Source organism: Euphorbia lathyris, chromosome 7 (assembly GCF_963576675.1).
Source record: "Euphorbia lathyris chromosome 7, ddEupLath1.1, whole genome shotgun sequence".
Taxonomy (NCBI): domain Eukaryota; kingdom Viridiplantae; phylum Streptophyta; class Magnoliopsida; order Malpighiales; family Euphorbiaceae; genus Euphorbia; species Euphorbia lathyris.
In genome coordinates this window covers 62,456,644-62,469,552 of record NC_088916.1, presented here as the reverse complement: position 1 = coordinate 62,469,552, position 12,909 = coordinate 62,456,644, and the positions used below count along the sequence as shown (strand labels likewise).

Genomic DNA, 12,909 nt, shown 5'->3' with positions numbered 1-12,909 from the left:
TTGCACCATATCCTTACTTTATATTGAATCTCTTGTTTTGTACCTTAATCTTTCTAATTATGATCAAATTTACCCTTATATTATTAAAAATTTGAAAATTTTAATTTAACTACTATAAATCAAAGCCTTAAGTTATAATTAAAAAAAAAAAATCTTCTAAAACCCCTCCGGACTTTGAGCTCAGGCTCCACCATTGGTCTGACTCATACAACTTCAAAATTAATATGCATTTAATTTAATTTAATTTACATAGATTTAGAATTGGACGGTTCCACCGAAAAAAATAAAAGCATTCGACGTTTCTTTCTTCTGTTTTTAATTTAGCACCGGCAAACTACAACAGCGAGGTAAACAGGAAAAGCTTCGAAACGATGGCGTTTGATGGTTTTCCTCCTTTCATCTCCGCTCAGCTCCAGTACCTTCTCCACAACTATCCTCACACGATCAAGGTACTTCTCCAAATTCCAATCTCTCCCTTCCCTCCTTTCAAACTTTGGTTCAAAACAAGCATAGGGTATAATATCTGATCCTTTGTAGCTATGAAATTTTAACGCAGTTAAGCAAATAGGTTGGGCTAGAAGTATGAATACAGTTAATCTGTTTAGTTACGAATGCCGCTTGAATTAGGGTTTCGTTCTGCGATTAAATATTCCTGGAGTGTAATTAGGGCTGTAACGGCTCGATAAACTAGCTGGCCAAAGCTCGGCTCGAAAGCTGGCGAGCAGACTAGATTAGAAAATATCTAAACTTAATAATATTTCATTCATAGCGCGAATTGAGAGACAAATTCAAAATGCTATAAAAAAATAAAATATTAACCATATTTAACTTTAAATATTAGTCCAGAAGTGCAATTTTAATATCTAAATTGAAATTATATCAAGTTATAAATGAAAGTAGAGACAACCCGAACATAGAAAATAGAGAGAATAGAGACTAGAAGAAGATAATAACAAATGAATAGAAAAGAAGAGGGAAGGTTTTGGAATTTGTAAATTGAAGAGTCATCTAATTGAAACTAATTGTATTTCATAACTTCGGTACGTTTTTTTGTTTTTGTAGAGTGAATAGTCATCTTCTTCAAAACTTCTTATGTTGTATGTTTTTGAGTTGTTAAAAATTGATTTTCCCCCTAAATGGTGGCCTAAATCGATCGAATCGGGTGACTCGGGTGACTTGGTGAATCGGCCGAATTGGTGGTGACTCGTCCGATTCATAAAGCTTCCAAGTCGTACCATAGATACGACTCGAATTCTTCATGAATCGAATCGGATCGTATCGTACAAGTCAAATCGCGACTCTTACGATTCTAACAACCATGATTTCATTTGCTATTAGATGAGTTCGTTCACAAATATAATAAATGAGTAATAGACGAACTATTTGTAAGCATCTTGTGTATTTATTCACAAACTTTGATTGTGAGCTTGTTTATATACACATTTAGAGAGCTATTTGTGAGCAAACTTCATTAATATAATTAACAATTTACTCGCAAACAATTCATGGTTAGATAATTTTCTTAATGAACAAGTTCAAAGAGGATTTTGGGCTCGAAACAAGCTCGAAGCTCGGCTTGAGCTCGTTTATTTTCTAATGAGCTGAGCCGAGCTTGAGCAAGCCAAAGCTCGGCTCGGCTCGATTACAGCCCTAAGTGTAATGTGTTTTGCAGGTTGATCAGGTGTGGTCAGGTAGCAAGTATTTCCCTGCAAGTCTCGACCGATTCACATTGCTCATCCCATACTGTCTAGACTTTCTCAAATGTCAGTACTATTTCACTCACTTCTGTTTGTGCGTTCAGTTGATTTATGATTTTTATTTCTAATTCATTAACTTCTTTTGTAGTTTATATATTGCAGGGGATATTATCTACAATGTGGAATTTCCACTAGCCGCTCCAGATGTTATATTTGGAGCGGATGATGTAGATTTTCATCCATTTCAAGGAACGGATGGTGAGGAAGGAGATTCAAAGTTAGTCAAGAACAGTTTGACTGATTGGAATAACAAAGATCCAACACTTCTGTTGGCTCTCATTCAGGAGTTGAGGTATGGGATTTGAGTTTCATGGAGTTGCCTGGTTCAAATAAGTAGTCATGGCTTATGATTGAGATCTTATTTTTATTTTTCTAGAGAGAAATACATGGTCTATCAAAATAAGCGTGTTGAAGAAGTTGATGATGATCGGTTGAAGTTTGAAATTTGCACCATGTTATCTAGAGAGGTAATCTTTTGATTCCATGTTAATATGTTTTACAAGTAGGTGATTTTCATCTTTTATAATTGTAGCTCTTAGTTGCTAATGTCATTACCTCCAACATTACTGAGGTTGATTGTTATGGGTCCGCAAATAGGATCTCGTCACGGGTCTTTCCACACAGATGAGATTCCTTTGTTGGTATTTCTGCCCTTCTTATTGAAGTCGGGTATATTTTGGAACGGTGTTTGAATTTCGGTGTTGGCCACCGTAATGACCTGTTGTCTCTGATTCACTGCTTCCAGTTGCAGCTCCACCTTCACGTTCCTTTCCTTTTTCCCAAAACGTGTAACTCCAACATACGTTGGATTCCTTTCATGCCTTCTCTTAACTCTCGCAGCTCTTGGCTAAATTTCTTATTAGATTCTGCTACCCTGCGATCCAGTTCCTGAACCTTGGCTGTCCATTGTTCAAAATCACCCATGACGATAGGCTCTTATACCAATTTGTTATGGGTCCGCAAATAGGATCTCGTCACGGGTCTTCCCACAATGAAATCAGATGAGATTCCTTTGTTGGCATTTCTGCCCTTCTTTGAAGGACCTATTTTCTTAAGATTGATGGTGGATTTTTTTATTTAAGAGATCACCAGCTCTTCCTGATATTTTTGATTTAAAATTCTGCATAAGTTTATTCAATGAAAAATCCCCTTTTATAGAGGTACAATGATTCCTGATCACATAAGGTATCCTTTCCCAAATAGGATTCTAACTGATAACTACTAAAGACATTCCTAAATAATAAAACTCCTAAATAATAAAGGACTTTTAAATAATAATAAAAACAAGTAAATCTGCCTAATTAATAGAAGACTCCTAAATAATAAAAAACTCTAAATAATATAACCTAAAATAAGACAACCGTAACATTGATATATTATTTGACCATGTTAATATGCTTATTTCTGTGTCCAATGTGGTGGAGTGGGGAATGTGATAGTGTGTGTACCACCATTATTCCTATTTTCCACTAAAATTTCTGTTTGTGTATTGGCTCCGTAGTCCTTATCATGTTATCTTGGTCTCATCTGCTCTAATTTAGCAAACAATTTGGAAAAGGGAATATAGCTGGCAACATCATTGGGTGACCAGGCTTAATTGTGTTAAAATGTAAGCTCACATGTTTGTTTCGATGGTGCTGTTGGCAATGACATGGCATGACATGAACAAGGTAAGGTTTTGGATTAAGTTCTAATCATTATCTGAAGGTGACCAAATTTCTGTGATTGAACTGATTTTTTTTTTTTAAAGTAAATAAAGAATAAAAAAATAGCATGGAATTAAATATTGTATATGAACTGAAACCATTATTGCTTTAATATCCTATGTCTCATAGGAACTCCTAAAGCTGATTTTCTGCTGCAGGGAATTGAAATGCGCACAAGTTCAGTTGTTGACAAGGTATTCTTTTGAAATGTACATGTTTGGGTTTCTTCAACATGTTTTGACCAGTCATGTAGTGGCTGTTGTTCTGGAATGTGGCTGTTTAAATTTATCTTAATCATGTGTTTGGTTTTTATGCCTTTGCATTTTAGCATAGCCCGAGGAGGTCAGGTTTTCAGTGCCTCTTATGGACATGAATCTAAACAAAATGGTACTCGCATGTCCCTGGAGATATCCTCAAAAGATATACTTGCAGGTTGCATGTCCCTTTTCTACCCTTTATTTTAGAGTCATAATTCCTAGTTATTTTTCACCTGTCCCTCCTTTCCTCGTTTATTATACTTTTTTTTTTGGCCATATCTTACTGTTTAATGTGATTTTTTTTTTTTTTTTTTTTTTTTTTTTTTTTTTTTTGTTGTTGCAGGTTGCATACCCTGTTGCTAAAAAGTATATGTCTGTCCCATCAGCACCTCGTCTAAAATTAATATCCACTCCTGAGTTGAAAGCTCTATTTTCTGTTGATGATGTTAAACTTCCTTCTTGGGTGGATGGAATGTCAGTATACATTGTTTTACCTTTATGCTGCACCCTAACATGAATTTCTTTCTGTGAAGTTTTGTATGATTTGTACTGGTAACCAAATCTAATTTTTATATTTTTATTATAAAAAGGTGCATGGCTGAATATCTTCCCCATTTAGAAGAACTCCTTCAGCGACAGGTTTTACTCCTTCTCTTTTATATGTTGCAATATCATATGTTAAATTAAATGTTAAAGCAACTTGAATTTTCTGTTCATAACAAAAGGTCTTAGAAGCAGTTTCATTAATTGATGTAAGAAGGCGCTTTATTGAGGCATCAGTCCCACTGTTTGGAAGGCCAATAGAAGCTGATCCAGTATGCCTTTGTGACCTTTTCATAATCACTTATTTAAGCTGTTAACAGTGCTGTTAATTCATCATTGTTTTTTGCTGTCAGGTCTTTTGTAGAAAAGCTACATTCCTTGCTTGCTCTGGACCATTTACATTCCTGGTAATGATTATCCCAAAGGAAGTCAATGAAATATCAGAAGTTTTCCCTTTCATTGTATCATTATAAATTATGGATATGGTTTCATTTATGGTATGTGCTGGATGTGTGTTCAACTTTGTAACGTTAAGATTTATTCTAAGGAATTTATCTAGATTAGAAAAGTTTTCACCTCTCCCTTTCACCAAGAACATAACTAGTTGCTTGAAAGGTATCCTTGAAAATGGTTTTGGCAGTTAACGTGGAGGCTGATTGAAGAAATACGTAAGTCATTAACTTTTATGTTCGCATAAGCTTACCTCTCCCAAGAAAATAGGCTTTCTACCAATTATGTCCAAACTAAACACCCGAGAAGAAAATTTAGTTTATTTGTTCCTTGGCTTTCAAGCTGGTGTTTTGTATGAATTTGTGATTTTGATAAGAAGGCTTTGGGAATTAATGTGGAGGACATCTTGTGTTTAATGTAGATAAAGACTGCGAGTAAAATGATTTATTTATTTGAACTGTCATTTTCATCTTCTGACAATGCTGTGTCCTCCGGGATCTATCCTGGTTTCACTGCCATATATTTAACGTCAACTCGTTACCTTATTTGTAAACAGTTTTACTCAATTTTCTTTTTGCGCATGTTGCCTTGTTCCATACAAAATGTGAGTCTGAGATGATGCTGGATGGGTTTGTAATGCATGCTATAGATTTGTGGTCCTTGTTATTGTTAGCGAAGGGTTGATGAAATTATCTAGTCTGTCTCTCGCCCTGCATTTTATTAGAATTTTGATTTTATGCAAGAGCCTGCTTAATTTTTCCTTTGTAGCTATAAACTTTGAATTCCTACAACTGCAGGTGCATTTTCACCTTTCAACTCAGTTTCCAAAACAACAGCCATCTCTGATGCTTCAAAGTATTCAGGTGCCAAGCTTTCTTCTTTGTGGTTTTCTTTTTACTTCCGACATAAAAATTTGTTGTATGTTTGTTCATTATGCATGCTGCTGCTGACTATTGTTATCAACATCAGTCTTTGTTGATAATTTTTTGTTGAAAATTGAATGTTCAAATTGCTCCAGATTATTGATGTCTGCCTGCACATATGCATTGTGAAACTGTTTTATAATATATTGGACAAATTATGTTCTTTGTAATCCGTTCAATGTCGATGCATCACTTATTTATCATAATTTTTCTGTAACTTTTCTACTCAATATCTCATGAGATGGAATCAAGAGATCTCTAAGTTTCTGTGCTTGACAATTGGGTCTCATTGCATTCCAAGTGCATGGTTTCGTCCAAATTCATTCTGCATTTTTTTGATCCTTATGTTGTGCTCGAAAAATTCACTGTGGTGTTAGGGAAATCTTCATGTTGGTCTTCTCAGTTAAATTCTATATGGATAGTGCTCTGGATTTATTGTCTGATACAATCTGGTGTATTATCCACTTGCATCAAGTGGATCATAAACAAGTTTTGCTTACAAATCCTCTAACAGTTTCTATTTATTTGTTTGTAGCATTTTAATAGTCATGGCTCACCAGCCAAGACATCCCTGTCTGAATATCCATGGAGTCCAAGATGGGAAGCATCACTAATGGCAGAGCGTGTCTAGTGAGTTCATTTTATTCTTAGTGCATATATTATTATATATATTGAAACGAAATTCCATTGCTTCTATTTCACTCGTTCTAACATTTTTTATGCATTTTTTTGTTAGTGACTTTTTGTTGGATGAGTCCCTGAACTTCAAAAGGCAATGTAATGAAACTCAACTGCAACAGCAACAGCAACAGCACTAAGCTAGTCTTCTGATGATATGTTGTAGTAAAACGCAGCGTTGAAGCCATGTAGTCCTGCGTCTTTGAGACATATGTTTGCTACTTTTCAATGTCAGCGTAGCGCCTGATACCTCTATGTAGTATTCACTCAAAAAGCATGTATTATTACTAAGTCAATCTGCGTTTTAATGTTCAATCACTACAAAGCCATTAAAGCAAGCATATAACTGAAACTTGTCAAAATGGTAATAATGAAAAACATACGGCTAGAGGTGCTGAAGTAGTCCATCTTTAAACTGCTGCTTAGGTTGGCCGATGGGTGTGAAGTGATGACCTCTATTCCTCTGCCCCTGGGCGATGGCATTTCCTCTGACAAGAGGTAAACTTAAATTTAGGATGGCTTTTAGAGGTAAACTTAAATTTAGGATAAAATTGAATGGTTAAAGCTAAATTAATTCCGTTTTAAAAAGAATCCAAATTGTTTTTTCTACAAATTTAATTGATTTAAAACAATTGATTAGGAGGGTGTTTATTTTCAGACTAAGTTCTAGCTTTTTACTCAAATACCAAAAAAAAAATGTTTTGGAGATTTTAGGAAAAAGGTCCTTTTTACAGCCTTTTACAAAATTTTATTAGTATTTATTTGATTGATCTCATAAAATTAATTATCTAATTCTACATAACATATTTATTCTTTAACATGATTATTTCGAACTCTATGATGCAAGTTTTGTTTTTTTAAGAAGAATACAAGTTTTGTGTAGCTTAATGAGTTATTGATGAAGTAGATGAGGGATCGACCAAACGGACGCAGTGCCGACCTCCCACCTTGACTCCGTATATTGGTTGGACTCGGATCTCTAGAGAAAACTCTTCAGGAGAACGCCCACGTACCAGAGTCATTTGTCTCCTACACATAGGAAATCTACAATACCCCATAACAGTCCATACAAGGGGTATTATTTTCTCTCTCTAACTATTGCACTTTATCTCTATACTCTTGTATTTCTACTGACTTTAGCATCAAAGTGTCTTCAGGGGACCATTCTCGGCACAGGAGGAGCTTCCGGTCAGCTACAGGATCCATCCCTCACCATTTGGTGTAGTGAGCGTGGATCGAACATATTAAAATCCTTCAACTTTTTTCACCATGACTGAAACACTCCAACCCGTGGAACCTACACCTATTAAGGAGATGGTGGGTACGAGCCAACCTACCCGACAACAGGAGCTTGAGGCGACGATCACTCACCTTACCTTCACGGATGGCGCAATAACTAGCTTTGACTTGAAAAGCCATCAGGAGCCTACTGCTCAACTCCTAGAGACTTTACACCAGTTCTAAGCGGTCAAGCCGAGGCACACCACTAGATGCTGGCTACGTAGTCGAAGTGTTACACCAACCCGCCCTTCACTTTCCAAGAGCTCATTGCAGTAGGGCAAAGCTTCGTCCGATATAATGATAGCCTCCGACCGACAGACTATAAAAAGCGCGACGAAGATAAAAAGCTGAAAAAGGAAGGCAAAGTCAAGTCTGCAGCACACAGGTAGGATCCCTGCCGCACGAGGGACGACAGTCCCGTCCCTTACCATCCTTGCAACGACAGCTCCCGCGACACATGGGAGGAACGACACACATAGGGGGACGAGAGGTCCACTATTTAGAGGACATTCGAACACAAAGAAGCATGAACCAATCCATGAAGTCCACCCCCTCACCCCTAAAGCTTCCACCTAAAACCTCGCAGGGATGTGACAAATTTTGCGAATACCACAAACGCAGCAGCCATACCACCGAAGAACGCAAACACTATTTTCGCGAATGTAAAAATCTCTTCCTCCAAGGCCCTACGCGTATCATCCAACCACGAGATGAGGGCGCGACACACGACACACGACACACCTCAACGACGAGATGACCCATAATGTAAACGCTCATGATATCATGGCAAAATCAATGTCATCCGTGAGGGTACACCATCCATCCCCTACATAAGCTCAAAAAAGCTCAAGGGGTCGGCATGGGAATCCCTAGCCATTTCCCCCCTCCTACGGACCTCCCATAGTGAAGACCTCGTCATTTCCCTCCCCATCAACAACTTCATGGTCCACCACATTCTCGTTGACACCGGAAGCTCAGTCAACTTATTGGCCTGGCAAACTCCTAAGGCAATGGGGTTGCACAAGAAAAAGGCTCAGGGAAGGGACCTTCCCCCCTGGTCAGACTTTCCGACATCGAGCTACTAGTGCTGGGGATGATCTCCCTCAATGTGGTATTTGAGAAACCAAACCACATGATAGAAGTTCAGATCATTTGGGTCATCATCGACATCCCCTTGGCATACAACGTCATCCTAGTCGATGTCCAGCCTCACGGCATAATACATCGACTCCATCATTCGCCACCCATTCCTTGTAATTTGGGCAGAAGCCAGGTTGAACTCGAAGAGAACTTCAACAAAGTAGGGTAAAAGGGGCAGTCTCATCCCAGCGTCCAGCTGATCCTCATAAACGAACATCTCGTTTGGAGCACAGTGGTCATTAACCCTCTCCTAAACAAACATCACTGGCGAAATCAGAGGCCTCCCCAAATGATACATTAAAGACATCGCCCCTAGATCCTTCGAAATGATAATAGTGTGGGCCTCCGCCAAGGTCTTCACCTTCGGCGCATGCGATTGCTTCTCAACACTGAAGCGCAGACCCACCGACGAGCTGTTCTTTCTGGGCCTCCGAGGCCACAATCGTCCTGACATATCATCATAGATATCGGCCACCGTCAAATTTGTGGCCACAAAATTTTGCAGAATTTCGATCGACACCACCACCCGATTCTCACAAATCACTCCACCGCCCGGATGCGGTAGAACCGATTCTTTCTTTAAAGCAGTTCTCTTTCTCACTCCCACCACTTCCTCAAGACGACTCCCCGACCCAGATGGTCCTACCTTCGATTGCGCACCACTCTCAACACTACTGTACATTACAACGATTTGTTTAAAAATGGAGAAGGATGTTGAAACACATTTCCACAATGATTTTGATTTGATAAAATTATTAAATCCCATTGATAAAATATTCCAACACATTAAATTTAAATGCTTTGATTTATTTGTTACTAATGTGTTTGTTCAAGTGTTGAGTATTTAAATTCACAAGTATTGAAAGACATTAAGATAAATGCCCAAAACCCATGAAGACAAGTCAAAGCCCAAGCAACAAATCCAAGCTTATGGATCAACTCAGCCCAGCAAGAAGAAGGATCCAGAAGGCTTGCTAACTGCTTCACAATGAAGTTGCTGAGTTGAACGGACAAAAGACAAAGAGAAGTTGACTCAACCAACTTGTAGACAAAGCTAATCCAATTAAGGAAAAGTTCAGACGAAACAGAAAGCTGTCGAGGAGACTTTGCCATAAATAGAGAGACAACCTGACAGTTATTGACCAAAAGCATCTGAGCAATGATCAACGCAGAAAAGGCAACGTTCTTATTGGCCGAAGACTCTGAGCACTGAGGAGTGAAATGGACAGCAGAGTCGTTTCCCTCCAACGATTATTTCGAAATTCGAAATCACTGAAGGCTCAGGTGTCACTATAAATAGGCCCTTCATTTACTTCATTCGATGCAGATCTTCACCAAGTCGAACCGCTGAGCAAATTCTCACTTGAAGTTTTTGTGCAAAAAGCAAAGCAAATCTTAAATCAATTCCAATCTTTGTATAAACGTTTAAACTAGATCTTACGAGTGTTCTTTGTTAATAGAACAAAATTATCAATTCTTAAATTGTGAGGAGACTCTGAGTTGCTGAGTAGTTAGCATTCAGAGGTAGCTAGTGCTGAGTGTAGTTAGATATAGAGGAAGGTACTCTGTAACTACTCTTGGTACTGAGTATAAGTTTATAGAGGAAGGTACTCTGTAATTATATTGTAAGAGGTTTGTGCTCTACCTAAAAGAGCTCACTAGTGGATTAAAGCTCGGAAGGATTTCCGGGGACTAGATGTAGGCAGGAGGCCGAACCAGGATAAATCTGCTGAGTAACATTCTCTAACCCTCAACTCCTTATATGTTTGCTTTACATTGTGCCTAGTAAAACGCTTAACTAAATTAATATTGAGTTGTGCTTATTGGTGCTGAGCTCAGGAATAGACTCCTTAGTGCTATCTCCTGACTCAACGGTAGAAGCAGCCTTAGTCTTTGATTAACTAAAGCTGCCTCTGACCTCACTCAATATCAAGTGCTAAGTATTAAAAGGAAAATCTTAAGTGATATAAAAACTAAGTCAGTCTTTAAAGGATACTTTTTTTAAATAGTTCCTTATCCCCCCTTTAGGAACTAATCCTTATATCACAAGGGACCAACGGAGGAGAGGGATGCAAATAAAGAAAGCAAAAGGATAAGGCACTGACCTTGGCAATGCACCATCAGGGAAAATAATAGGCCACCGAAGGTAAGCAACACTCGTCGGAAAAAGCTCAACTCACCGGAGAAGAATATTGAAGTACAAATACGGCAGAAAAGAAAGGAAGAAGAAAGTAGAAGATGATTCAGGCGCAAAGAAGAAAGGATCATTTCCTTTTTATAGGTTGGATCGAGCATACGAAGAGTCCCACATGAAAAATGTAAAAACACCATTAATGACACCTGACATGCAATGATTGAAGATCGATACACATAAAAAAGCACCATTAAAAGAAAGACAGTGACAATAAATAGAGTCGCAAAAAAAAAGCATGCTCTAAAAAGGCGCATTAAGTACCCAAAAGATGGTACAACTAAGAAAGTCCCAAAAGTAGACGTCGCATTAGTGGCTTCTCCTACTAGTTTGGGGGGGGGGGGGGGGCATCTGATGAAGTAGATGAAGGATCGACCAAACAGACGCGACGCCGACCTCCCACCTCGACTTCATATACCGGCTAGACCCGAACCTCTAGAGGAATCCCTTCAGGAGAACGTCCACACTGAGGGGTTCTAAGGTCATTTTCCTTCTACACATAGGAAACCTATAAATGGCCCCAGAGCAATCCACACAAGGTGTACCCTTTTCTCTCTTCAACTATCACTTTATCTCTCTACTCCTGTATTCTTACTAACTTTAGCATCAGAGTATTTCTAGGGGACCATTTCCAGCACAAGTGGAGCTTCCGGCCGGCTACATGATCAACCCCTCAACAATTATTATTATTTTTAATTATTATTTAGTTTTTTGGATTATTTTTTTTATTAATTTTGTAATATATTTTTTACTTTTATAATTTATTTGTTAAATAATTTAAAATATATTTATATCAACACTATTCTAAAAATTGGCTCAAGCGAGGATTTTTACAACACCGTTTCGATTTCTTCAAATTGGAAATATAAATCAGTTTATGGATTTTTGGATGTTTAGATAGTTGTGGACAACGTTATTAAAACATGCTGACCCTTAAGTTTTATGTAATTTCTTTTTTAAATTTTAAATAAAATATTCAAAACTAAAATAAAATATCTAAAATTATCAAATTTTGTGTTTAAGGATATTAATACTCTATCCGTTTCATATTACATGTCTTTCTAGAGATTTTTATGTTTCATATTACATGTCATATTATATGATCAATACACAATAAGTCACATTCTGTGTGCTATAAAATATGAGTTTATGGAGATTAATTAAAATAATTGATTTATTATAAAATAAATAAATAGTAGAATCAATAAATAAGGGACAACTTTTGATTAAAAAAAATAAATAAATAAGGGACAACAAAATATTTTTCCTAATATTTTTAATTTCAATGCAACTCTTTAAAAAGACATGTAATATGAAATAGATGAAGTATTATTTTGTTGCTTTATTTTTTAAGGACATTAATCTAATAAATATTATCTTAAAAAAATCTAGTAAATATTAAAATAAAAATATATTTTTTATCTTAAATTTTTTTATATTATTAATTTTATATAGTGTAATCAATGTTTTAATTATATTTATATAATAATTTTTTTATTAAAAATCTTAAAAATGTAAAAATATAAATTTGATCAATTTCCAATTAATTTTTGGAATGTTTATTCGACGGACTAACACCTAACATTTTTATAACCTTACATTTTAGTTGGATACTAATAGAGTTTATTATTACCAAATGGGAAACTTAAATAGATTTTAAATAGATTTTCTAAATACTAAGATATGTTTTTATATTTGAGCAAATGAATAAAAAGGTAAAATTAGACGGCGGTGGATACACTTACAAACAAAACGAAAAAAAAGGTAAAATTAGAAGAGAAAAAAAAGTTAATTTTGTACTTAAAAAAAGGCCTAAAAAAGGGCGGGTTGAATTTGAAGGGGTGGGCTGTGTGAAATTAAACAGAAATTGAGCTGAAAATATTTTGGGCGGGGTCAAGTTATGGAACCATATTTTGGAGCGGCATTCGCGTCGCCCACGTCGTGCGGGTGCGCCCCTAACCCAATGGTTAGTCGATCGCACCC

The 12,909-nt window shown here is 36.8% G+C and overlaps 1 protein-coding gene across 1 annotated transcript; it reads left to right on the top strand.

The window, feature by feature from the left end:
* Positions 1–275: 275 nt before the first annotated feature.
* LOC136200648 (uncharacterized) lies at positions 276–6,652 on the top strand. The gene is made up of 13 exons (XM_065991070.1): positions 276–449; positions 1,673–1,763; positions 1,860–2,049; positions 2,134–2,224; positions 3,622–3,657; positions 3,797–3,895; positions 4,064–4,194; positions 4,311–4,359; positions 4,446–4,535; positions 4,617–4,670; positions 5,511–5,576; positions 6,172–6,266; positions 6,373–6,652. Exons 1-13 carry the CDS (start codon positions 372–374, stop codon positions 6,452–6,454), a joined length of 1,152 nt encoding a protein of 383 aa, XP_065847142.1. The 5' UTR covers positions 276–371; the 3' UTR covers positions 6,455–6,652.
* Positions 6,653–12,909: the final 6,257 nt, after the last annotated feature.

Bases quoted from the DNA above. Each gene is read 5' to 3' on its own strand.
- LOC136200648 (XM_065991070.1), top strand. From the start codon at position 372: ATGGCGTTTGATGGTTTTCCTCCTTTCATCTCCGCTCAGCTCCAGTAC. The intron at 450-1,672 runs GTACTTCTCCAA...TGTGTTTTGCAG, and splicing joins ACTATCCTCACACGATCAAG to GTTGATCAGGTGTGGTCAGG. The intron at 4,195-4,310 runs GTCAGTATACAT...TATTATAAAAAG, and splicing joins CCTTCTTGGGTGGATGGAAT to GTGCATGGCTGAATATCTTC.